The 25,289-nt window shown below is 39.0% G+C and overlaps 1 protein-coding gene and 1 long non-coding RNA gene across 2 annotated transcripts in view; one reads left to right on the top strand and one right to left on the bottom strand.

The window, feature by feature from the left end:
* Nucleotides 1-25,017, bottom strand: part of SLC16A1 (solute carrier family 16 (monocarboxylate transporter), member 1) — a 32,284-nt gene extending 7,267 nt beyond the window's left edge. The window contains exons 1-4 of the mRNA XM_010830789.1: nt 24,854-25,017; nt 7,323-7,583; nt 2,550-2,693; nt 669-1,535 (exon numbers count right to left, since the gene is read on the bottom strand). Coding sequence (XP_010829091.1) covers nt 669-1,535; nt 2,550-2,693; nt 7,323-7,539 — 1,228 coding nt within the window. The 5' untranslated portion in view covers nt 7,540-7,583; nt 24,854-25,017. The remainder of the gene's footprint in view (nt 1-668; nt 1,536-2,549; nt 2,694-7,322; nt 7,584-24,853) is intronic.
* LOC104981608 overlaps nt 1-25,289 on the top strand; it is a 114,152-nt gene that overhangs the window by 24,649 nt on the left and 64,214 nt on the right. The gene's annotated exons all lie outside the window — the stretch shown is intronic.

Genomic DNA, 25,289 nt, shown 5'->3' with positions numbered 1-25,289 from the left:
CAGACACGACTGAGCGACTTCACTTAGGTACAGGGAGGAGAGAGGGTAGAAAAGTTCTGATGGGTCAGTAATGGGTCTTTTGTTATGTATCCTTCCCGACTTTATACTGTATAATCTGAAAAGCTGAGTCGCATCCAGAAGTCGAAATTATTGTTGTATTTTGTATTAATGATAATTTTTAAATGTAAACTGGTTAGCATTCTTGAGAGAATAATACATCAGGTTTTATAGTCACTCACGAGCTGTGTGATCCTGGGCAAGCAAGTAATTTCACTTTCAGAAGCCTCTATTTCTTGGTTTATAAAATGAGGACAGTAATAGTTCAACATCATAGACTTGTAATATATGACAGAATATAGAAAATGATCAGTAGGACAGTCCCTGGTATACTATAGCCCTCACCTACTGTACCCATGGTACCTACTGTTATTTTTAAATATTTTAATAAATATGTGTTTGAAGTAGTTTTTATTCTTCTTTCAATCTGATGATTCACCTTAATTCAAGTATTTGAGCAATTATGATATGATAAACACCATGTCACACTGAGGATACAGAAATGAGAAGGACTATCAAGCAGCCCACTGACTTTTGTTTCCATCACCTTCCCAATCTTCTCTGCCTGTTTTATGTTAATAGAACCATAGAAATTGGGAGACATACTATACCTAAAACTGGTGGTCCCAGGAGGACAGGACAGCACTCCACAATGGTCACCAATCCCACAGCACTGGAGAATCTCTGGGGTCCCACAAGGTCCATCAGCGTTTCAAACAGTACTGAGCTGAGCCACCCAAAAGCAAATCCAAAGAATCCCGCGTAGATACAGAGCTCTATATAGGTAGAGGATAAAGGTGCTGCCAGATGACACAGTCCATTTGCGATAATAGATGCGGCAAAAAAATACTGAACTCGAGGTCTTATCCACTTTGTGTTGGCTACAAGTCCCATAGAAGGTCTGGCTACCATGTCAACAAAAGCCAGAATGGAAAGAAGGAAGGCAGCCTTCTCACTAGAGTAATGCTTACTCTTGCCATAATTGCTAAGAAAGACCAATGGTGTAAATAGTCCAAAAAACATGAGCACATTTCCAGACAGGTAAAGCAAAAAGCCTCTGTGCTTGAACAGGCTTAAGTCCAGGAATGTATTAAGTGTTTGGAAGATTGATTTTTTCTCTTCTTTGGGGTTTCCTCCAATGAGATCTGTATTTGCATCACTTGCCCCCTTTTTCGTCTCATATTTTCCAGCTTCCTGAAGGGATCCTTTAGACTTCTCTTTCTCTGCAGTGGTTGGCTTGGGCCCTATTGGTCTCATCAGAGCTCCAGCCACACAGCAGTTTAATAGTAAGCCCCCGAGAATTAGGAAGCTTCCTCTCCAGCCGTAGATCATAAAGAAAGCCTGGTTGAGGGGGGCCAGGGTAGAGAGGAACACAGGGCTGCCTGCCATGGCTAGTCCATTTGCCAGCGGTCGTCTCTTATAGAAATACTTGCCAATCATGGTCAAAGCCGGATTTAAGTTGAAGGCAAGCCCAAGACCTGGGGAGAAGAAAAAAAAAGAATCATATATTACAATAAATGTCAGAGACATATTTTGCATTACTTAACCAGACAAAGAAATTAAAATAAGAGGTATATAATTCAAAAAGATTAAAATGGAAAGATATTCTGTGCTCATGGACTGGAAGAATCAACATTGTCAAAATCTCCTTATTACCTAAAGAAACCTACATCTTCAGTGCAATCTCTATCAAAATCCCAAGGACATTTTCTGCAGAAATAGAACAAAAAAATTCTAAAATATATATGAAACCTCAAGAGACCCACTGTTCATCACAGCATTATTCTTCCTCTGGGGATCTTCCCCACCCAGGGATCAAACACGCATCTCCTTCATCTCCTGCACTGCAAGCAGATTCTTGACCGCTGAACCACTGGGGAAGCCCAATGGATAAATATATGCAACTGAATACTACTCAGCCATGAAAAAGAACAGAAAAAATTTGCTATTTGCAACAACATGGATGGACTTGGAGGGCATTATGCTGTGAAATAAGTCAGACAGACTAAGGCAAATACTGTATGTTACCAGTTATACGTGGAATCTAAACAATACAAACTAGCAAATATAACAAGGAAAAAACAAGACTCAGAGAACAACCTGGATGTTGTACCAAATAATTCGTGCTTTATGTTTAATACTCTCTGGTGCTCCAATAGATGTCTATTCCCTGGTAAGAGGAATAGGTAATAAAATAGTAACCAGTGACCACTCTTGCAACAAACTGCAGAACACATTTTATCTACAACCATTGACTATTCTTAGGACAAGAAATAAATGATTTCTTTCAATTCATTCATTTATTCAACAATGTATACCTATGGTATGACAGCAATTTCTTTAAAAATTCTTTCTATTGCTCTTAAATTGCTTGTCAAAATGATAATCAGCTAATTTCTATGAGGGACTTTCATTCAAAATATCTGAAAGACCAATGTAGGTGAATACCAAATAACCAGCAATATTAATATATTGAAAATGAATCAACTCACCTCCAATGACTCCAACAGAAAAGTAAAGTTCCTGCACAGTGTTACAGAAGGAAGCAGCAATCAAGCCACTGCCTGACAAGATGCCACCAACAATCATGACTGGACGACTGCCATATTTATTCACTAGGACACTGCTGATAGGACCTAAAAGATAACCAAACGTTCAGTAGTACACAGGCACTGATCACTGCATTAAGTGACAAGTCCTCCAAAATTAGCAGACACACAAAGGCAATGATAAGAATATTGCTACCTATCATTATTTCATAGTCTTATAGGTATGTGTGCTGGAAAATAAAGATGGTAAAAGAATCATTAACTCTGTACCTTCTCTGACTTGAAACACTGGATGGAATTTTACTAAAATATAAGACTCTAGCCTATCCTTAATCTTTCTCTTATAAGGCAGAATAGGCTGAAAACACCTTGATAACATGTTCATAGGCTTCTTGATTTATCAAGGATATGATCAACACATATTTAGTAAGTTTGCTCTATATTTTTGGACAGGCAGTCTGATGAGATAATGTGGTTTGTGTTATATTTTTTAAAAACAAGAAAAAGCAAAGGGAAAAATAATTATTTTTTCCAAGTTCAGTAGTTTTGTGATTAGGACATCTAAATTTAAAACAAAACTGTTCCTAATTACACCTATATATCTCAGGTACTGAATTGAATGCCTTTCAACCTGGTTCTATGCTTATATTTTGTGGTATCAAAACTATGAAAAAATGTTCGTAGGAGAAGATTTAGTCAGATAATGGTCAAACCATCATCAGGTCTAACAATGCAAACAAGATTAAATTTTCTCAGCTAAAGATACACATACCAAAAAATCAGTTTTTCCTTAACGTGAGAGAAGAAACCAAATAAATGTGTAGTGTTATAAGAATCACGAAAAGATTTTGTGCATTTCATGTATTTTTCAAATACAAAAAAATCAAATGGCCTCTCTCTACTTGAAATTGTAACTCCCCTTTTAAGTCTTAATTATGTGTCTTATCCAAAGCAAACAATGTTTCAAAAGCTGTTACACAACTTTTAAGTAGACTAACAATATTTGTTGATTACAAACTTGAATGACATTCCACATTCACTGAATTTCATTTATTACAAGAATACTTACATCCCTACTTGGTGGCTCTGGACATGACAACTTTGTTTACATGACACCTGGTTAAGGCAGATGACTACAAAAAGAAAGGGTCACTGCAAGGGTCATCAGGGAAGGGGACACAAGGAGAACTGATATTTGAACTTGCAACATCACAAAGCTAGCAAGAACCAAGTTTCAAAACTATCCCGTTTTCTCTCCATTACATATGTGTTTCTGGAACTATGGTTTCAGAGTTACAAAGCAGAAGACATACAAATTCAAATTTTTCTTCCATTAGCACAGTAAATTCTTACATTATTCTGTTTATTCTATCTTAGCTCCTGAGAAGATAGTAAGTCTATTTTTAAAAACAGAATACACATATTCTGAATATCGTACGTATATACCATATGTATGGGGCTTCCTTGGTGGCTCAGACAGTAAAGCGTCTGCCTGCAATGCGGGAGACCCGAGTACGATCCCTGGGTCAGGAAGATCCCCTGGAGAAGGAAATGGCAACCCACTCCAGTATTCTTGCCTGGAGAATCCCATGGATGGAGGAGCCTGGTGGGCTACAGTCCACGGGGTCGCAAAGTCGGACAGATTGAGCGACTTCACTTTCTTTTCCCTATACCATATGTATATGTATGTACGTTCAGTTGTGTCTGACTCTGTGGGACCCCATGGACTGTAGCCTGCCAGACTCCTCTGTGGGATCTCCCAGGCAAGAATACTGGAGTGGGTTGTCATTTCCTTCTCCAGGGGATCTTTCCAACCCAGGAATCAAACCCAGTCTCTTGCATCTCCTGCATTGGCAGGCGGATTCTTTACCAGTGTGCCACCTAGGAAGCCCTGTATATGTATACATACGTACAATAAACACGCAAGAAGTAATTAAAGCTTTTGATATCCTAGTATTTCAGAGGACCAATTCTCTTTAAAAGGCTGGGTCAAGAGATGACTGCAAGAGAGAATTCAGCCTCAACCAGGGATGTGTCTAAAGAAGTTTTCATCAAACTTTTAAGTCACTTCATGAAAATATTAGGCCACGGCTGGTTTGGAAATAATTTGAATTTACAGTTTATATATGATGAAAGAATTAAATACTGAAAAAATATCATTAGTCATTAAACAGATTTTTGTATAATCAGAGTTACAAAGCCCACAAAGACTGCCACATTGTTGACACTGTGAAGTAAAAGTAAAATGCTGTAAAGTTTGAAGTATTTTAAGTTAGGAATGTTAAGATGACATTACTGTGGAACTAAAAATATGTAAATTCATACTTTCATGTTAAAAAAGAGGAAAAAAAATCCAGCAACCCAAGAGTAGGTAACTGTAGGTAACTAAGATCCTATCCTTTAAAAATATAATTTAACAAGAACCAGTATGTATCTGTGAACCAAAGCACACAAAAAGAAATTAAGAAGAGAAAAGGAAGGAAGGAGGAAGGCAGGCAGGCATGAACCCTAAACCACTCCTAAAGCAAAATGATTAGGGTTGAGGGAGTGGCCCAAATGCACAAGTTAAAGGTTAAGGCAGTTTTAAAAATAATTCTTAAAGGGGCCAACCACCTAGGAGCCAAACAAAACAAAATAACCATTTGGTAAAAATTATGCCACGAGGTTCTTGATATGCAATTCGTCTTTCAGAGTTATTTCAGGAAGGATGACCCCAATTAGCTATCATTAAAAATAGAGAAGGGTACAGTTTATAGGCCTATTATAACACAGATTCAAAGAAATGTGCTAGTTATCTCTGGGTGAAAACAAGAAACTGTTCTCCCAAAAGAAAAGTGTCATGTGCAATCAGCACTACTGACATCACTTACTTCTGATGCAAAATGCCAACAGCTTTCAAGCTCTTGCTCTCAGAATTACAACATGTGAACCTGTTGTTTGTAGTCAGCTTAAAAATACTCTGAACACCTGGAGTACCTCTAGATAATATCAATTTCTTCAAGCCATCAGAGTCAAAATCTGATTAGAAATCCTAGCAGATGGAGTTCAGAGCCTCCAAAATTAATGGTTCTCAGAAGCTAGAAAATGTCCAAAATCCCTTTTAATTTCTCTGGACTCATGAAAAAAAAGTAATATAATAATAAAAAAAAAAAGTACTTAATCTTATAACAGACAAAACAAACATGCATTCAGAATTTAAAAAGCACAGAAACATTCTGCAGAAAAAAAAATAAATCTTCGATCTCCATTCCCACTTTATGTCCCCTTAAGGCAGCCAGCTTACCCTTTTTCTGTGCAATGAGATTAAGCACTGAACTAAATTATGACTTCAAATACTTATTCCTGTTTCATGAGTTGTTTACATTATTGTCTCAACAGGATTACAGACTTTTCAAGGGAGAAATCAAGATCAGTGTCCTCTATAACTTAGACCTAGCCTAGTGAGGAATATGTGTGTACAGCTTGATAATATGGGTTAAAATATACATATATATATTGGTGGAATCTGCCACCAATTTAGAAGCCTAAAGCTAAGGTTTTACAGATGAAATACAGAATCTCTTTAAAGGCCTTATGTGAAAATAATTTGAGGTACTAGTGAAAGTCGCTCAGTCATGTCCGGCGACCCCGTGGACTAATACAGTCCATAGAATTCTCCAGGTCCGAATACTGGAGTGGGTAGCATTTCCCTTCTCTCTTCTTGGGATCTTCCCAACCTAGGGATCAAACCTAGGTCTCCCGCATTGCAGGTGGATTTTTTTACCAGCTGAGCCACAAGGGAAGCCCAACAATATTGGAGTGGCTAGCCTAGCCCTTCTCCAGTGGATCTTTCTGACCCAGGAATCGACTGGGGTCTCCTGCATTGCAGGTGGATTCTTTACCAACTGAGCTATTAGGGAAGTTCCTCTGAGGTACTAAATTATCATTAAAAAAAAAAAGCGAAAGCTTGGCTACATAATCAACATGTGAGCTGTCAATCCCAGTAAATAAATACACTTAACTTTAGAATCTCTGCTAACTAAGCAACTACTTATTATTATGAGAGGTTTTGACTTTTATATGTTAAATTGTGATTTGATGTTCCAAGGCAAACAAATAACCCCAGTTATTTTAAATGATGTTGAGGTAAGCAAGTTACTCTCCACATTTCCTTCACTCCTTTACAACATGTGGAAGAAAACAGAAGGGTAAAAAATGATAAAACTTAAGCTAAGATGCAGCTGAAATGCTGTAGAACTAATTACATCACAAGGAACAAAACAAGGAGGGGTTTATCCACGTCTTTAATTCTAACACCATGAAAAGATTTTACGTGAGACTTTGAACTGTGATAGTCAAGTTAGCCTGATTTACTTCAATCCTCCCAACATCAATTAAAAAGAATTTTTATTTACATTTATATCAAGAATCTAGCAGAAGCAATAAGCAAAATCAGTTGTGCACATGAAATTTTTCTAAGAGCTTTAAGTCCAATGATACTGAGCTGGAACAAAACCTAACAATTTCTTATTTCTGTTTTTGGAATACTATAGTGCAACATGCAAAGCAAGAGTTGTCATTGTTAATTAAAATTAAAACTGTGATTATTTTAAACACAAAGCTTTAAGGAGTATGATTTCAAACCTCATGAATAAAACATTTTTTAAAAAGTTACCTAAAACAAAGTATCTGGTTGCTTAGTGAAAATCAAAAAATCAGGCCTTAGTGGATACTCACCTCCACCATACATGACAGCCAACATGATGGAAGATATCCATGACACTTCACTGGTGGTGGCATTAAATATACCTTCAATTTCTTTGAAGAACACAGTAATAGATTTGGGGAACGCATAAGAGAAGCCGATGGAAATGAAAGCTCCAATTACCACTGCCCACCCCCAGCCTCCATCTGGGGGGGTGTATCCAACTGGACCTCCAACTGCTGGTGGCATTGTAAATGTTGATAAATTCCAAAATGCAGTTCAAATCCAAGTATCTATACAATACAAAATTTAAATGCAATGTCAGCAATAAAGCACTCCCATCTAGAACTCCCAACAACAAAGTACACTTTACACGTAGCTCTCAAGTAACAGAACTATTTTTCAATACTCTATGAAGGTTCTAGGTTTTAATACAGGCTTTGTAAGTTTTTCCCCTTTCTCGTGTATTCTTCAATACTCTTTCTCTTATTAATATGCTGACTTAAAAGTAACAGGAAGTAGGCACCTGACTTACTAGATACATAGCAATTTGCAAAATACAAGATCATTCTGAACACATAAGAATTGCATTTAATGAGCTGGAAAATAATTTCAAAAAGTTTCCTTTTATCTATCTAATTTCTTTGGTTAAACTCCTAAACATATAAGTTGAACTATAAAGTCAAAAGATAGTAGTTTCAAATAAAAGATTATCCCTTTTTCTTGAAGCTACCCAATACTAATATTTAGCAAGGTTTAGACTGTTAGATTTTGAATAGTTTTGGAAAAGATGGGAGTGGGTGTTTGATAGTAGGCTTACCTGTTTTCTCATGAAGGTCTCTTTTATTTTAAGCCAGCTTCCACCCTATGTTTAACTCATCCTACAACAGTATGTGAGTATGTCCACTTCAAATTATCTTCAGTCAGACTGTATTACTACAATAAATATAGGTCATAGATGACAAGCTCACTCTTGGCTGCAGCATTCTTTAGTCTAAAACACAAATCCCTAACTTCACACTGTAGGAGCAGTATATTGGTTATCTTCTAAATACTGTTCTTTCCAATCCATCTGAACACTTCCAATCTGATTTAAGACACTGGACATTGTAGGGTAAGGAAGAAGACAGTCCCAAAGGAAGGTTTCTGTAAAGGCAAGGATATAGTTTCCTCACTTCTACAACATTGCACTAAAGGTTCTAAGCCAGCTTGTGCAGGCAAGAGAAAGAAATTACAGGCATAAAGACTAGAAAGGAAGAAGTAAACCTGTCTTCATTCACAGATGACAAATTGTCTATGTGCATAATGCTAAGAAATAAAAAAAGTATTAGAACTAAAAATGAACTTAACTAGATAGATCTCAGGATATAAGACCAATAAATTGAAATCAACTCGTTAAGCCAATTTTGAGTTTTCCTTTCATCTAATTGGGCTTCCCTTGTGGCTCAGCTGGTAAAGAATCCATCTGCAATGTGGGAGACTTCGGTAGGGAGGGTTGGGACATCCCCTGGAGAAGGGAAAGGCTACCCACTTCAGTATTCTGGCCTGGAGAATTCCACGGACTAAGTCCAAGGGGTCACAAAGAGTCGGACATGACTGAGCGACTTTCACTTCACTTCACTTTCTTCATCTAATTATGAAAAAAAAAAAAAACACTTGAATTTTTTCAATCAAAGAAGCACTAAAAGATTAATCTGCCTCAGAATGTTTACACACAGAGAAACCCACAGACAGTAGAGTCACTTAACACATCAAGCTCTGACTCGAACAGCTAATTCATGCTGGACATGATTAAACTTTGAGCTTAGCTGCCAGCTACGATTTGTCCCAGTTAGTTACAGCAGTTACAGTTTTTAGTCACTAAGACTTGCCTCATCATGTTAATAATATCTTATCCCATTGTGTAAAAATTAAGATTTAAAACTTGAAGCTTTAAAAAGATTCATTAGGAAATAAGTACAAGAAATAAGAGTATCCAAATTTTGAAAGAAAGAACACTTCAAAACCCAGACATGGATTCAACAGTTCTGCCACCACCCAAAAAATGCTTGTCCTTCCTAACTTAAAAATTCTGACAGTACATAATAGAAGGTGTGTAGTATCATCTAAACAAACTATTTTCTTTCAAACTGACCAAACTTGAGCTATGAACAAAAGGGTTCATTCAAAAAGTAAAATATGTGAGCAGGCTTCCTTGTACAGTATTCACAGCCCCAGTGAGAAGAGGGAATGCGCAAGTCCAGAGGTGAAAAGAGATTAAAGTTTTATATTTTAATCCTTACAGTGTGCACAGTAGCCTTCTTATTAGCTATTAGTTTATGACTCTCCAGTAGTTGCCTGATAGTGATAGGAAGATTTTTTTTTTTTTTAAGTGATAAGATAATGAGAAAGTTCTTCATCAATTGACTGGGAAAGAATAGGAAACAGTAAATAATCCTAACTTTTCTTAGCAATGATGGTGGTGACAAGAACCACCTTCTAGATTTTCTGATTTCTCTCCTTTTCTCATAACTCTCAGGAATTGTGCAAGTAAACATTTGGAAATTCAAAGTTGAGCTTCCTACCCTTCATGCTCTGCCCCTACTCTAGAAGAGTTATAAAAGCCCCTGCAAATAGTATTCATTATGTTCTCTACACTTTTTCCATCAACATTTCAAACAACATTTTAAACACTTTTAGGAAATGACAATGGCCCGTATGTGAACTTAAAAGAGCAGAAAGTACCTAAAACCAATTATCGAAAAGAATTTGTTACTAAGTGTAGACCAGTTTTACATATCAAATTCACATAGAACATTCAAATCCAGAAAGGCTGATTAACTGAAGCTATTGATGCTGAAGTAGCCAATCTACTGCTCTTTATAACTGGCCCCCAGTCCAGCTTCACGGCTTTCAGAACCACTTGCCCCAAGGTAGACCGCAAGATTCAAGGTCTAGGAAACCTCCTTTGCCTTCTCTATTTTAAATGGAATACAATGAAGAAAACCAAAACAAACTTTTTTAAAAAAACTACAAACAACCAGAAGGCACCAAAGAAAATGAGAAAGGAGGGAAAGGGACAGGGCATAATCTTTTTTTTTCCCCCTGCAAGATCTTAGTTCCCTGGCCAGGAAACACCAAGCCCTACCCACTGGACTGCAAGAGAATTCCCAGGATACAACTTTTAAAAGAAGGTCATAGCTGTTCAGGACAAAAACTGGTTAGAACAGATCAGGCCCAAGATGGTGGAAGTTTCAACTTCATGGATGTTGAGCATTCTTACACATTCATTATTACATATTAGCATACGCTACATGAACACACCCATACATGCTATAACAGTTCTAAGGTCAACCATAAAAGACCAAAGAGTCGGTGGTGACCCAATTTCTAAAAATCTTTGCTCCTTCCCCACAAAAAAATGGAGTAATCCTCCCCCATAGTGAAATTAGCCAGCCCATAAAAACTAACACCCCATACCCTGGGGCCGCTCTCACATTCTGATACAGCCCACACTCTATGGAGTGTTATCTCCCAGGGCTGCTCTTGCCTTTTGAGATGGACCACATTCTATCTGTGGGGTATGTATCTCCCAGGGCATCTTACCTTCTGAGATGGCACATACTTGTCTATCGAGTGTTTATCTCCTTAATGGGCTTCCCTGATAGCTCAGTTGATAAAAGAATCTGCCTGCAATGCAGGAGACCCTGGTTCAGTCCCTGGGTTGGGAAGATCCCCTGGAGAAGGGAAAGGCTACCCACTCCAGTATTCTGGCCTGGGAAATTCCATGGACTGTATAGTGCATGGGGTCACAAAGTGGTGGACACTACTGAGCAGCTTTCACTTTATCTTGAATAAAACTGTTTTCCCACTTAGTTCTGGGGCAGAGCCTCTTGCCTACCAGTTTGTATCCTTCCAAGCATCCTATTCTTAAATCTGTTTCTTGTCAATTGCTTTTCCTCTCACTGAATTCCTTCTGCACTGAGACAGAAAGAACCTGAGTTTCATTACATCCTGAGACCAAGTGTGTGGTTTCAGCTGAGAGATTGTGGATTTGTTCAGTTTAGTTGCTCAGTTGTGTCCAACTCTTTGTGATCCGACTGCAGCACGCCAGGCCTCCCTGTCCATCACCAACTCTTGGAGTTTACTCAAACTCATGCCCATTGAGTTGGTGATGCCATCCAACCATCTGTCGTCCCCTTCTCCTCCCGCCTTCAATCTTTCCCAGCATCAGGGTCTTTTCAAATGAATCAGCTCTTTGCATCAGGTGGCCAAAGCATTGGAGTTTCAGCTTCAACATCAGTCCTTTCAATGAATATTCAGGACTGATCTCCTTTAGTTTGGACTGGTTGGGTCTCCTTGTAGTCCAAGGGACTCTCAAGAGTCTTCTCCAACACCACAGTTCAAAAGCATCAATTCTTCAGCACTCAGCTTTCTTTATAGTCCTAAACCAGAGTTTGTGTGTTCAAGTCCCATCTGAGAGGTATGTATGGGTTCGAGGTGTGCAGTTTCAAAAGGATAAATACTACTGTAACTGATTCGGCCAACACTCCGCAGTTTTGAAATGCATGATTTTTGATCAAATGGCATATAAAGAACTTTTAAGAATCTCCCTTATCATTCAAGGTAAACCCAACCAATATTATAAGAAATTATACATAACACCCTTGAAGAGAAATGAACTATTTCCTAGCCAGAATGCTTCAGAATACATGAAAATTGATTCTAAATCTTGTTTTTAGTTTAACACATATTTATAATTCCCAAAATGTCAACATTCATTACTAATTATTTACAGATTTAAAAATAATTTACATGATCAGATCATCCTACAAATAAGGTTTTTTATCTACAGCAATTCTAACCAGATATGTTGTTGGAAAAAGAGATTTTAATGGTCAGCTTCTTCAGATGATTGTGTATATTCTCTGATATGTTACCCAAAGTTGAGAAGTGATGCCTCCTTGAGACTTCCCCTGACTTCCCAAGTGCAGGTTCAAACAGTTGCTAATCAGGAAAGGGAGAAAATGAAGAAACCAGGATCAGTCAAGAAACAACAGTTCAGTTCAGTTCAGTTGCTCAGTGTGTCCAACTCTTTTCAACCCCATGGACTGCAGCAGCCTTCTCTGTCCATTACCAACTTCCGGAGCTAGCTCAATCTTATGTCCATTGAGTCCATGATGCCATCCAACCATCTCATCCTTGTCCCCTTCTCTGCCTGCCTTCAATCTTTCCCAGCATCAGGGTCTTTTCCAGTGAGTCAGTTCTTCACATCAGGTGGCCAAAGTATTGGAGTTTCAGCTTCAACATTAGTCCTTCCATGGAACACCCAGGACTGATCTCCTTTAGGATGGACTGGTTGGATCTCCTTGCAGTCCAAGGGACTCTTCAAGAGTCTTCTCCAACACCACAGTTCAAAAGCATCAATTCTTTGGAAACAACAGTGTTCAATATTAATACTATACAGTAGCTCTTTGATATTGCTATAGTGACCCCATTTTACAAAGGTGAATCTGAATTTTCTTGTATCTTCTTTTAGAAATGAGGATAAAAGCTTTATAAGTAATATAGAAAACTGATGAAGCTGATCGTATCTGCAAATAGTCTAACATACAAACTTAAAGGGAATGAATATATTTACATGTGTATATTTATAGTATGTAGATACTGACTTCAAAAAGAAAAACATGAAGTTCATTAGCTATTAAATATACCATCCAAGAAGAAAAGTAATCTACAGTAGATTAAACCCTCTTGTCTATAACAATTTCCTGTGTGTCATGCTGTATTTCTTATCCATTTCACTCTTGCCACTATCCAAGCACAAACTGTGGTACAACTTTATGAACTATATCATCCCAAAGAACAAGGGTTAGTTTTTATTAGTGCAATAAAAAAAAGCATACTGTTAATAAAGATTCTTTCAGAGGCAGGATTTTAGGGTCATTAGATCCCAAGAGGATCAACTGTCAATATGCTAAATCATCAAATTTCATCTGATTGTTATTGCAATTAAAACTTTCAAAATTATGAACTGTATAATCATTTAAAAGTTATATTAGGATACACACCACTTTTTTGCTTTCATATAATAAAATGTGAGTGCCCCCCCATTGAAAAGCCGTAAACAAGACAGGCATGGTCCCTGCCATTGTAGAAATTAGATTCCAAGGAAGAAAGAAAACAAACAGGTAAACAAATTAAGTAAACTAAATATGTTCTGCTGCTGCTGCTAAGTCGCTTCATCATGTCTAACTCTGTGCGACCCCAGAGACGGCAGCCCACCAGGCTCCTCTGTCCCTGGGATTCTCCAGGCAAGAACACTGGAGTGGGTTGCCATTTCCTTCTCCAATGCACGAAAGTGAAAAGTGAAAGGGAAGTCGCTCAGTCGTGTCCGACTCTTAGCGACCCCAAGGACTGGAGCCTACCAGGCTCCTCTGTCCGTGGGATTTTCCAGGCAAGAGTACTGGAGTGGGGGTGCCATTGCCTTCTCCGAAATATGTTCTAAGTATACCTAAAACTTTACAATGGTTGGAGGTTGGGAAGGGGAGATAACATCCTCTTTCCACATCCTTGTTGTTTGACTTCTTCCAACAAACATACATTGCTTTATAATAAAGAAAACAGAAAGCAGCAAAGTTTTAAAAGATGACGAAGTTATATGTGCTTATGTGACTAAAAACGTTAAATGTACCTGTCATTCTATCATCCTCATGTAGTGAAAAGTGAAAGTTGCTCAGTCGTGTCCGACTCTTTGCGACCCCATGGAGTACAGAGTCCATGGAATTCTCCAGGCCAGAATACTGGAGTGGGTAGCCTTTCCTTTCTCCAGGGGATCTTCCCAACCCAGGGACTGAACTCAGGTCTCTCGCATTGCAGGCAGATTCTTTACCAGCTGAGCCACCAGGGAAGCCCTGGTGTAAGCCCTCGTGTAAGTTAGTTACATTTAATGTAAATTCTAAACTTCTTTCTAGGATAGTCATGCATAAACACAAAAATAAACATGAGACTGTATTTCATGCTTTATAGCCTGCTTTTCCTATTCAATGTCTGAAGCATTTTTTGATACGTGCCTAGTTCTGTAACTTTTTTTGGCTACACTATGCAGCATGCAAGGTCTTAGTTCCCTGATCAGAGATTGAACCCATGCTCCTGCAGGGGAAGCATGGAGTCCTAACCACTGGGCTGCCAGGGAATTCCCTCTAACATTTTTTTAAAATAGTGTTATTCTATTCTGTGGATGTACCATACTTTAAAAAAAAAAAAAAAATCACCTATTGTTGAGCACATAGATTGTTACATGGAATTTCTACAAAATTCTAACGTTTTTAATTCATATTATAAAAAATAAAAGGAGCCTATTTTTCACTCTTTCATTGTATTTTGTGGCAAAAGCATTTTAAAACTAAGAATCACACTAATATTCAGAACTCTGAGAACAGTATGTCAAAAATGTTAAGGTTCACTTTAGACAGGCAATAACATTTTTTTCTACATTAAAAAAGAAGCTAGTGCTCCAATATAAAAGTCTTTGGATTAATTTAGGGCTGAGCATGAATTAAAATCTTTGGGTAAAGGTGGACATCTACTCAAAGAAATAGCAAATTCATTTTTTAAAAAAATATTTATTTATTTTTGGCTGTGCCCTGTCTTCAGATGCTTGCAGGCTTTCTTTCTCTAGTTGCAGGCACTCTCCAGTTGCAGAGCGAGGGTTCCGAGGGCTTCTCACTTCGCTGCTTCTCTTGTTGCAGTTCATGGCTCCAGAGCATGGTCTCAGTAGTGCACAGGCTGAGCTGCCCGACGGCATGTGGGATCTTCCTGGACCAGGAATCAAACTTGTGTCCCCTGCACTGGCAGGCAAATTCTTAACCAATGGATCACCAGGGAAGTCCGACAAATTCATTTTTTACTTTTCACTGCAAATTCCTAACTTGCAGAACACTATCCCACCTCAGTGTGGTTAGGCATCTGGGCTACCCTCAAATGTCATACCACAGAGAAGTTAAAGTACTATATATCTGTATATAAGTATTTTAGAAAATAGCAGCATAATTAACTAAACAAAAAACCATGAGATCAAGTTAATTTAAGTACTCTAACACTGGGGCTTACATATGGGGTTAAGGAGGCAAATGAAGATGTCCAAAGATTAAAAAATAACTTCTCTGGGGGAATACCCTGGCAGTGCAGTACTAAGGATGCTGCGCTTTCACTGGTTTAACTGCTGTGGCAGTTATTTGCTCATTAAAAAACAAAAAAGAACTCATGGATATTTCAAAGCTTTTAAGACACAGTTGATACTCACAAGAGGCGCCAATGCTTTAGGATACCTTAAAGATCAATTCAGAAACAAAAGCAAAGACAGGAGTATAAATGTGTTCCAAATCCAGAAGCATTTAGTAATTTTCAAAAGTGAAATTATTTTTCATTAATACCATAATTATAAGTTTATTTAATGCTAAAAGTCTATTTCAGTCCACTAATATCATTACTGTTTTTCTGAATATACCTTGCCACGTGAAATTAATGGCCTCTATGACAACTTAACTCAATGCTTCTTGGCTGCTGCTGCTGATGCTAAGTCACATCAGTCGTGTCCGACTCTGTGCGACCCCACAGACAGCAGCCCACCAGGCTCCTCTGTCCCTGGGATTCTCCAGGCAAGAATACTGGAGTGGGTTGCCACAGCATGCTGAAAAAAACTAACAGAATAATTCCCACATTTGTTTCTTTCTTTGTAAGTAACTATTCCCCTCATTAGCTTAGGTGTGTGCTTCTAGATCTTGAATTAAAGACAGAAGCTATTGTTTCAACTTATAAAAAAGCTAAGGAACTCCCTGGCAGTCCAGTGGTTAGGATTCCATGCTTTCAGTGCCAGGGGACACGGTTTGGTTCCTAGTCAGAGAACTAAGCTGGGTGCAAAGCAAAACAAACAAAAACAAAACAAAACAAAAAACACCAACTAATCCCTCCTCCAGGACCAAATGATATTAGGATTCAAAGAACGTGACTTTCCCAGTTTTTGAGGGTGCAGGAAAAATATGAAACAAAGAACCCTCCAGTGATGTTATGCTTTCTGTGTTAAGAAACACAGGCAGAAAGGTATTTTGTTTCAGCACATAGAGCTTACCTGATCAGTCTCACTTTCTGAGTTATTACTACAGCAGATTTTGTCTTTTTTTTTTTTTTTTAGTTCTACCAGTTTATTGCTACCAACCTGTGACCCTCCACCCTCATGCACACATGCTCAGTCATGTAACCCCATGGACTGCAGCCTGCCAGGCTCCTCTGTCCATGGACTTTTCCAGGCAAGAATACTGGAGTGGGTTGCCATTTCCTTCTCCAGATTTTGTCTTCTTTAATGCTTCATTTTCACTTGATTCCAGCAGATTAAGAAAGTTGGAGGCTGTGTCCTCCAAAGGTAGGTTTTGCTTGGCAGAATTTCAGGCTATATTTTGGAATACCTTTATATGTTGTTTTCTATAGCACTACAAATATATATTCAACAAATCAATATCTAAGTGGGCCATTTCAGTTTATTATTATATGACCTACCTTGTTCCAAAATCTAAAGAAGAAACATAGTGGACTGAATTAAAATTATAATTAGACATACTGTCAAAACAGTGTCATTTATGTTACACTTTGAATATAAATGAATATTTGAATACAGTTAACGATATTTCTGTTAGACTCTACTTCACTACCAGTATTCTGAAGCTTAATGGGGAAAATTACAAATTATTAACAGATAAACAACAAAGAAAGCTTTTCCTTTTCTTGCAAAAGGCTGAGTTGAACTTCTCACAGTGATAATTAACACTATACTTAGTTTCATATTAAAAAATTTTTTTTGAAACCTAGAAGCAACAAAGTAATATGTGGACATTTCATTTCATAGCTTTATTTTCATCCTAAAAGTTTCAAGCCATATTTTAAAATATGTATTTCTTCATCTTTTAGTGAGTTCTTGTATACATATTTGTTTAGTAAATATCCTTTGAATCGAGTCTGAACTTCATTACTGTGCTACATTTGACCCTCATTATCTCAAAGAACCAAGTTCAATTTTCTTACTTGTCTTATTAGTACAGTCAAACTACATAAGAGTATTGAAACTGAGTACTCTTTGGCATTAAAGCATTATCCACCGTTCTCAAATGTTTGTTTACAAAGCTTTTTAAGACTAGACACTAAAGATGTATCAAAAAAGTCAGCATTATCACCTCAAAATATACTATAATTAAACTTAAATACCCTTTTTAATTGCTGACAATATAATTTTATGTTCTAAGATAATAATCAGTTCCTTTATTAGAAATACGTAATTTTCAAGTGAATGTTTTATTTTCCCAGAAACAGGTAATTGTTAAGCCATTTCTCTGCCCTTTGCTACATCAAGTAGATATACATCTAGGAGATGGAGACAGTAATTTTAAAAATATGCTTCCTGAATACAAGGGAAAATTATTCTGTCTCAATTTGTGACACTCATTTTATTCTCCCTTAGCATATTTGTTAATGTTTAGTCGAGTTGTTTAAGTCATGTCCGACTCTTTGCAACCCCATGGACTGCAGCATGCCAGCCTTCCCTATCCTCCTTGATCTCCAGGAATGTGATCAATCTCATGTCCATTGAGTCAGTGTTGCCATCCAGTCATCTCATCCTTTGTCATCCCCTTCTCTTCTTGCCCTCAATCTTTCCCAGCATCAGGGTCTTTTCCATGTGTTGGCTCTTCACATCAGGTGCCAAAGTATTGGAGCTTCAGCTCCAATTGGAATTCATATTCCAATGAATATTCAGGACTGATTTCTTTCAGATTGACTAGCTTGATCTCCTTTCGGGCCAAGGGACTCTCAAGAGTCTTCACCAGCACAACAATTCAAAAGCATCAATTCTTTGGCACTCAGCCTTCTTTATGGTCTGACTCTTACATCTGTACATGACTACTGGAAAAAACCATATGGACCTCTGTGGGCAAAGTGATGTCTCTGCTTTTTGATACACTGTCTAGGTTGGTCAGAGCTTTTCTTCCAAGAAGCAAGCGTCTTTTAATTTCATAGCTACAGTCCCCCTTTGATCCCTAGGTCAGGATTTATGATTTAGTACACAGAAGTCGATGGCCAAAAAATTTACTTAACTGACATCATGAGTTGTGTGCTGTGTTGCATCACAGGTTCTGGCTAACTTCATTCTCACATCAGAAGTACAGGAGTTAGGAGCAGGAGTTCTTATCTTTTTTGGTGCCACAGATTAAATTCTAAATTTTACACAGAGGTCAATGAAGTTTTTCCCCAACCAAGTTCATAGCCTCCTTGAATTCCTTCCAACATGGAGTATCAACCTGCATATCTCAGGTTAAAACCTCTGATTGGGGCATAGAAGAGAAAGTTAATAAAGTAAAAAGCTTTGGTTCTCAAAAGCTCAATAAGGCAATTTACAAAAGCTCTGTTATTATCCAAAACAACACACTAAAACAGTGTCATCAGGTCTTCATTCATTCAATAATCTTCAGAAGATTTATATAAGAAGAGCAAAATCAGAGGGAAGAAATATTTTTCAGTGAATGATCAAATATGAAGCTTACACTGCCTGTATATTTTGAGGAATTTCTCCTTTATATGAAGGCTAAATCACTGTAATCAAATCAGATTCAATGTTATGAGTAGTTGTAATCAGCAATAGGGTAGTTTGGACAACCAGAGGGGCTAGATCTCACTGTTTCTGCATAAATGGTGAGTAGCACTCTTCAGTGACTCAGCCCATGCAACCAATAACACTGTTGTGGCTGTGAACTCATGTAGTTATTGTGCATAATGTACCCCTAGAATAGAAATCACCATTTCAATAGGATTGTAACTGCTCTTTTAATCACTTCTCTGCAAGACACCACAGCTCACAAGTCACCTATTCTAGTCTTTCTGCCATAAATCCATTATGAAATGGATCCTACAACCAAAAAGAAAGAGGGGAAGCAGAAGGGGAAGAGGCATAAGAAGAGGGAGAAGGAGGAGGAGGAGGAGAAGAAATTACAGAGGAAAAAAGAAATATTCGTCGGGGAAAATTAAAAGATGAATAACATACAACTTAAAAGGTCATGCTGCTGCTAAGTCACTTCAGTCGTGTCAGACTCTGTGTGACCCCATAGACGGCAGCCCACCAGGCTCCCCTGCTGTCCCTGGGATTCTCCAGGCAAGAACACTGGAGTGGGTTGCCATTTCCTTCTCCAGTGCATGAAAGTGAAAAGTAAAAGTGAAGTTGCTCAGTCGTGTGCGACCCTCAGCGACCCCATGGACTGCAGCCTTCCAGGCTCCTCCATCCATGGGATTTTCCAGGCAGGAGTACTAGAGTGGGGTACCACTGCCTTCTCCTAAAAGGTCATGGTACTAATCTAATAATGACAACAGCCTAAACTAGGGGTGGGGTGGAATGGGAAAAAGTGGACATAAGAGATAACCAAAGGAAGAAGGGGTTGACACTTAAATGCATTTGGTAGGGAAGGAGCCCACTAGAGAAGTATTAAAATGACTCAGATTTTAAGCCTGGCTACCTGGAGTAATCAATCCCTGTCCTCAAGGAATTTAAAACCTGTAATCTGGTTACAGCTAGAGGTTTAGATTTGGTAGTAAGTGATTCTACCAGAAATTCCTTCAAACCTATTGTAACAGATAAGCTCTGCAAGAAAGAACAAAGACCAAAAGAATCCCTGCCAATTTAAGAAATTCTAAATGTTCCAAATACTAAAAGCCATTTGAAACATTAAGGACAAACGCTAAAAAACATTCTAATAAAATATGTACTGGCTTTCAAAGAAAATATACCTTGGTACCTTTAAATACATTTCTCCAAAAAGACAGTATTGCAATCATATATGATATGATATGATATTGTGCTTCCCTCGTAGCTCAGTCGGTAAAGAATCTCCCTGCCAATGCAGGAGACCTGGGTTCAAGTCCTGGGTCAGGAAGATCCCCTGGAGAAGGCAATGGCACCCCACTCCAGTACTCTTGCCTGGAAAATCCCATGGATGGAGGAGCCTGGTAGGCTACAGTCTATGGGGTCACAAAAAGTCAGACATGACTGAGCGACTTCACTCTCACTCATGATATTATATTAAGCACATAAATTTTTAACTTGCCCTTCCTATTCAAACTAACTCTTTTTTGTAGAGGTATTCTAGCTACTCAGTTAAGACAGAGGGACTTCCCTGTGGTCCAGTGGTTAGAATCTACTTTGCAATGCAGGGGACATGGACTTGATCCCTGGTCAGAGAATAAAGATCCTACATGCCTCAGAGCAACTGAGCCTGCATGCCACAACTAGAGAGCCCAAGTGCCGCAACTAAGACTCAACACAGCCAAATAAATAAATAAATATATTTCTTTTAATTAAGAAGGAATGTTAGAATTAAACTGCCATTTGCAAACCACCAATGAAATAACAGAATTAGGCCATCAAGATAGCAGTATGAGGGACAAACATCATATTGCCCCCAATAGAAATACACACCATCACCTATGAATTATATTTGCCTTTTCCACCACACCATACCTCCTCTCAGAAATCAAACCTCAATCTAGCTACCAGTTTACAGAAAATACAATAGAACATGTTAAACTAGGACATGTTAAATCTATACCAGTGGGACACATTCAACACAATCCAGAATGAGGGAAACTGCATAAAAATAACCTGGTACCTTCAACAAATAACTTAAGAGGAAAATAAGAAAAAAGGGAAGACATACCAACCAAAAGTAATGTGTGGTCTTATTTGGATCTCAAATCAAACTGATCAATTATTTTGAAACAGTTTAGGAAAATGTGAATACTGCTTGGTTATTTGGTGATGTTAATATTTAAAGGCAGAACAATGGTTATGGTTGTTTCTTTAAAGCGTCATCTTGGTTTTTTTTAAGGAAGAGTTACTTTAAAAGTTTTTTAATTTATTTTTTGTTGTGCTGAGCCTTCAGTGCTTCACGGTTTTCTCTAGTCGTGGCAAGCAGAGGCCACTGTCAAGTTGTGGTGCTCGGGCTTCTCATCGTGGTGGCTTCTCCTGTTCAGAGCACCTGGTCTAGAGCCTAACTGCTTCAGTAATTGCGGCTCCCAGACTCTGGAGCACAGGCTCAATAGTTGTGGTACAAGGACTTAATTGCTCTGCAGCATGTGGGATCCTCCGGAGTTCAGGAATCAAACCTGTGTCTCCTGCATTGGCAGGCAAAGTCTTTATCATGGAGCCACCAGGGAAGCCCAAGAGTTATATCTTCTAGGGATATCCTAAAATATTTACAGGTGAAATACCTCTATCTGTTTTGCTTCACAATAATCTAATAGGGGGCAGAGAGAAGTAAGTAGGAGTACAGATGAAACATTGGCTGTTTGAAACTTCAATTGGGTATTGAAAGTTGCCATAATAAATTGTATAGAAGGGGAAAAAATCACTAACTGCAAAAAGACATTTCCAATCTTTACCAGCTGAACAGCCCTGGGCTAGTCACATAACCTCTTAGTGTCCACATTGGGTAGATGGAGAAAAAAAAAAAACAAAAACCGCATATTTGCTCAAGCTAGAAACCTGGGAAATATTTTTAACTTCTCTGGCTTTCCCTGTCTCCCACATATGGTCTATCATTGAATCCTGTCTGTTTCCCTCTCTCTTCCATTTTCCCCCTACTGTCCATCTTGTCCATCACTGTGATCTCACAAAATTCCAAAAGCCTCCAACCTGTTCTCTACTTTGTAATCAGAGTGGTATTTCTAAAATTCAGTCTGATTGTGCCCTTCCCAACCCCATTTATAACCATTAAACTTGATTCATTTAGCTTCAAGAGCACTTCCTTAAATCTTTTTACTTAGTCCCTTCTTTACTTAAAATGACTAAGGCCTTTCATTATCTGATATTGCCCATCTCTCCAACTCCCATCTTTCTGTGTTCTCTGTGCTCTATTTTTATGCTTTAGCAAAACTCTTTTAAGTTTTTCTAATGTACCCTGTATTCTGACTGCAGCTTCAGTACTCAGATCTGGAATGCTCTTTTCACTATTACTCTCTGGCTTTAGCTAACTCCTATTCATCCTTCAAGTCTCAAGTTAAATCGCATTTCCTTGGAGAGGCATACCTTTGCTTCTATACTAAGCTGGGAGTTATCTCACACCTACATAATACAGTATTTGTTCCCATAGGAACCTCTACTTCCTCTATTACGTACTCAATAGTTGTTTATAAAGAGCATATGTTCTGGTATTTATATCAATATATATTATGCTTTCCAGTTAGACTATAAACTCCAGGAATGATAGGGCTAGAACTTATTTCCCAAACAGGGATCAAACCTGGGCCTCCTGCATTGGGAACATGGAGTCTTAACCACTGGACCACCAGGGAAGTTCCAGGGCTAGAACTTATTCTTGCTGAATCCTAGGTGTCTCTGAATCCTAGTGGCTGGTAGCCAACAAATCAGGTCCCATCTTCCTAATCCTCTTCTCTAACAAAATGCCATGTAGACATTTGCAGGGACCTAAATCCTTCATAGGAAGGCATATTATGAAGTGGATGGAAAACACAGTTAGAATGAAGGTATAAGTTGGGAAGTTACTAATTATTCAAAATAACTTTTTTGGCATAAGATAATTCATATCTAGGGCTTCCCTGGTAGCTCAGATGGTAAAGAATCTGCCTGAAATGCAGAAGACTGGGGTTCAATCCCTGGGTCGAGAAGGTCCTCTGGAGAAGAAAATGGGCCTGGAGAATTCCACAGATAAGCCTGGTGGACTACAGTCCATGGGATTGCAAAGAGTCAGACATGAATGAATGATTCTCTCTCTCACACACACAGATATTTCATACCTATATTTATAATTTTTAGAGAAAGTTCAGGAGTGCTGAACTCATTAAATGGGAGTCAAAAGTTACATAATTCTCACCTAACCATTAAAGTTTTCAGAACTAAGATCAGAAGTCACTTAACCTCTAACAGTTTCCTAATCTATAAAATAAGGAAAACTGACCACCTGGTCAGTAAGATCTTTTCCGGAGTTATATGAATTAACATTTAAAAGGCCAAAAGATACGTAAACTATTTAAACACTGATCAGTTGGTTCATCCTATGGTAGCATGAATCTTTTTCCTTTTTAATCTGTTTAGGTATGTTATAGCCTATTATGTTAAGCTTACAACTAAACCTTTAAACCTATTCAGCTATAAAAATATCCCCAGACCATTAACTTGCATTTTTAACAAGGGTCAATGCAGTCCAATGAAAGAACAGCATCCAATCCCTGAATTAATTACTAAAGTTCAACTTGTGTTTAAATAATACCCAATACCTGTTTTAAGGGCTAAATGTCTTAAACTATTTCTCTATGGCAACCTGAAGGCAAAATTGTACCCTAAGGCATAAAACTTGGTCTTATGGGTATTTTTAGTGCCTAACTAAAAAACTACACTAAAATACATATTCTCTGCATCACCTCACTGGGCTGGTAGCAGCCATCAAAATTGCTTATTAATGGCTAATTCCTACTTACACTCTAAAAAACTCACAATTCAGAGTTCACCGTATCATATTCCCCTAGTAACTATATCCACATCTGTTTTATCAGGGCACTGAGGTGTCCACATTCTATTTCAAAACCAGAATAATTTTTGGAAAAACAAGTTTCAAAACTAGTTATGACAGAGCAGATGCCAAGTATAGCACACTAGGAATCTGACTCAAGTAGTACTTTTTGGGGGGTTAAGATTAATTACAAACTAATTTTGGCAACTGCCTGTCGCATTTGAGTCGTGACAAAGAAATGAAATGTTAAAACGCACGTGGGGAGAAAGTATGTATCTGGAACAAAAAGCGAGCATCATACCGAGTGTAATGCTATGCTTCAGACTCCTCTCCTCAGGGCCGCCTTAAAGTCCCAGAATGAGGGCGCTGCGGCGAACGTTCCGCAGCCACAGGTTGAATGACAAAGAGTTCCCGTCAGCACGACTCCGGGAGTCTGCCAGTTGCAATGTTCCCTCGGCAAAGTCCACTCAACCCCTGCAGTCACGTCTTGGCTACGGGGACTGCAGTTCCCCCGAGCCACTGCCGCAAGTCACCAGGTGGGACAAGGATTGGCTGGCCGAGGAGGTTGGGGCGGGCGTGCCACGAGTCCAAAATAACTCCCGCCCTGAATCCCTACCCTCGGAGAACACTGCCAGCAGCTTGAAGGCACCACGTGAGTCAACCTCACGTCGTCCCTTTCCCAGATCAAGCATCTCTTGAAGAGCCTACTTAAGACTAGAGGGGAAGCGACTTTCCCAAGGTCACCGGCACCACTACCCAACTCCTCGGCCAGGCTGGTGGCCCGCACCTGACAACGGGGCCGCAGCTCTGCTGAGAGGCGCTGTCCCCAGCGCTTCAAGGTCTCCTTCAGCAACGCTGCGCTCCGAGGCCACGTGGCTGCGGCGGTCCTAAGCCCCCGCCCGGCCGTCCCCCCTCCCCTCGGAGACCAAGCCCTCCACTCCCCCACGCCTCCCTCCAAACACGCGGAGGAAGCAAGGACACCGCAGGGTCCCCGCCAAGCACGCAACTGGCCGTTAACAACTAACCGTTATACGCGGCTCGCGGCGCCTAGCGTGAGCGTGACGCGGCGGCGCGGCTGGAGTTTTCGCTGGGCCCACGGTTCAGGTCGCGTCCTTTGCCGGCTGCCTAGTTCGCTCGTCCGGGCACCCACGCGCCCGGCTAGTCACGTAGCAGCTCGCCAGCACTTTTCAGCCTTTTTAATTTCAATAATGGAACACATAAATACTAAAGGGTAGAAGGATTTATACAAAATCACAAAACAAATTAACAACTAGAAACTGGATCTCAAAATTATTTCTCCCCCCAGATGCCAAAGAAGAATGATTCCCTGAAGACCATTTTGTTTTGGTTTTGAAGTCTTAGAACCATGTTGTACTGCTGCTGCTGCTGCTCCTGCTGCTAAGTCGCTTCAGTCGTGTCCAGCTCTGTGTGACCCCATAGACGGCAGCCCACCAGGCTCCT

This window comes from Bison bison, unplaced genomic scaffold (assembly GCF_000754665.1).
Source record: "Bison bison bison isolate TAMUID 2011002044 unplaced genomic scaffold, Bison_UMD1.0 scf7180017864519, whole genome shotgun sequence".
Lineage (NCBI taxonomy): Eukaryota > Metazoa > Chordata > Mammalia > Artiodactyla > Bovidae > Bison > Bison bison.
The sequence above is the reverse complement of the archived record's forward strand: the minus strand, read 5'-3'. Positions and strand labels throughout refer to the sequence as shown.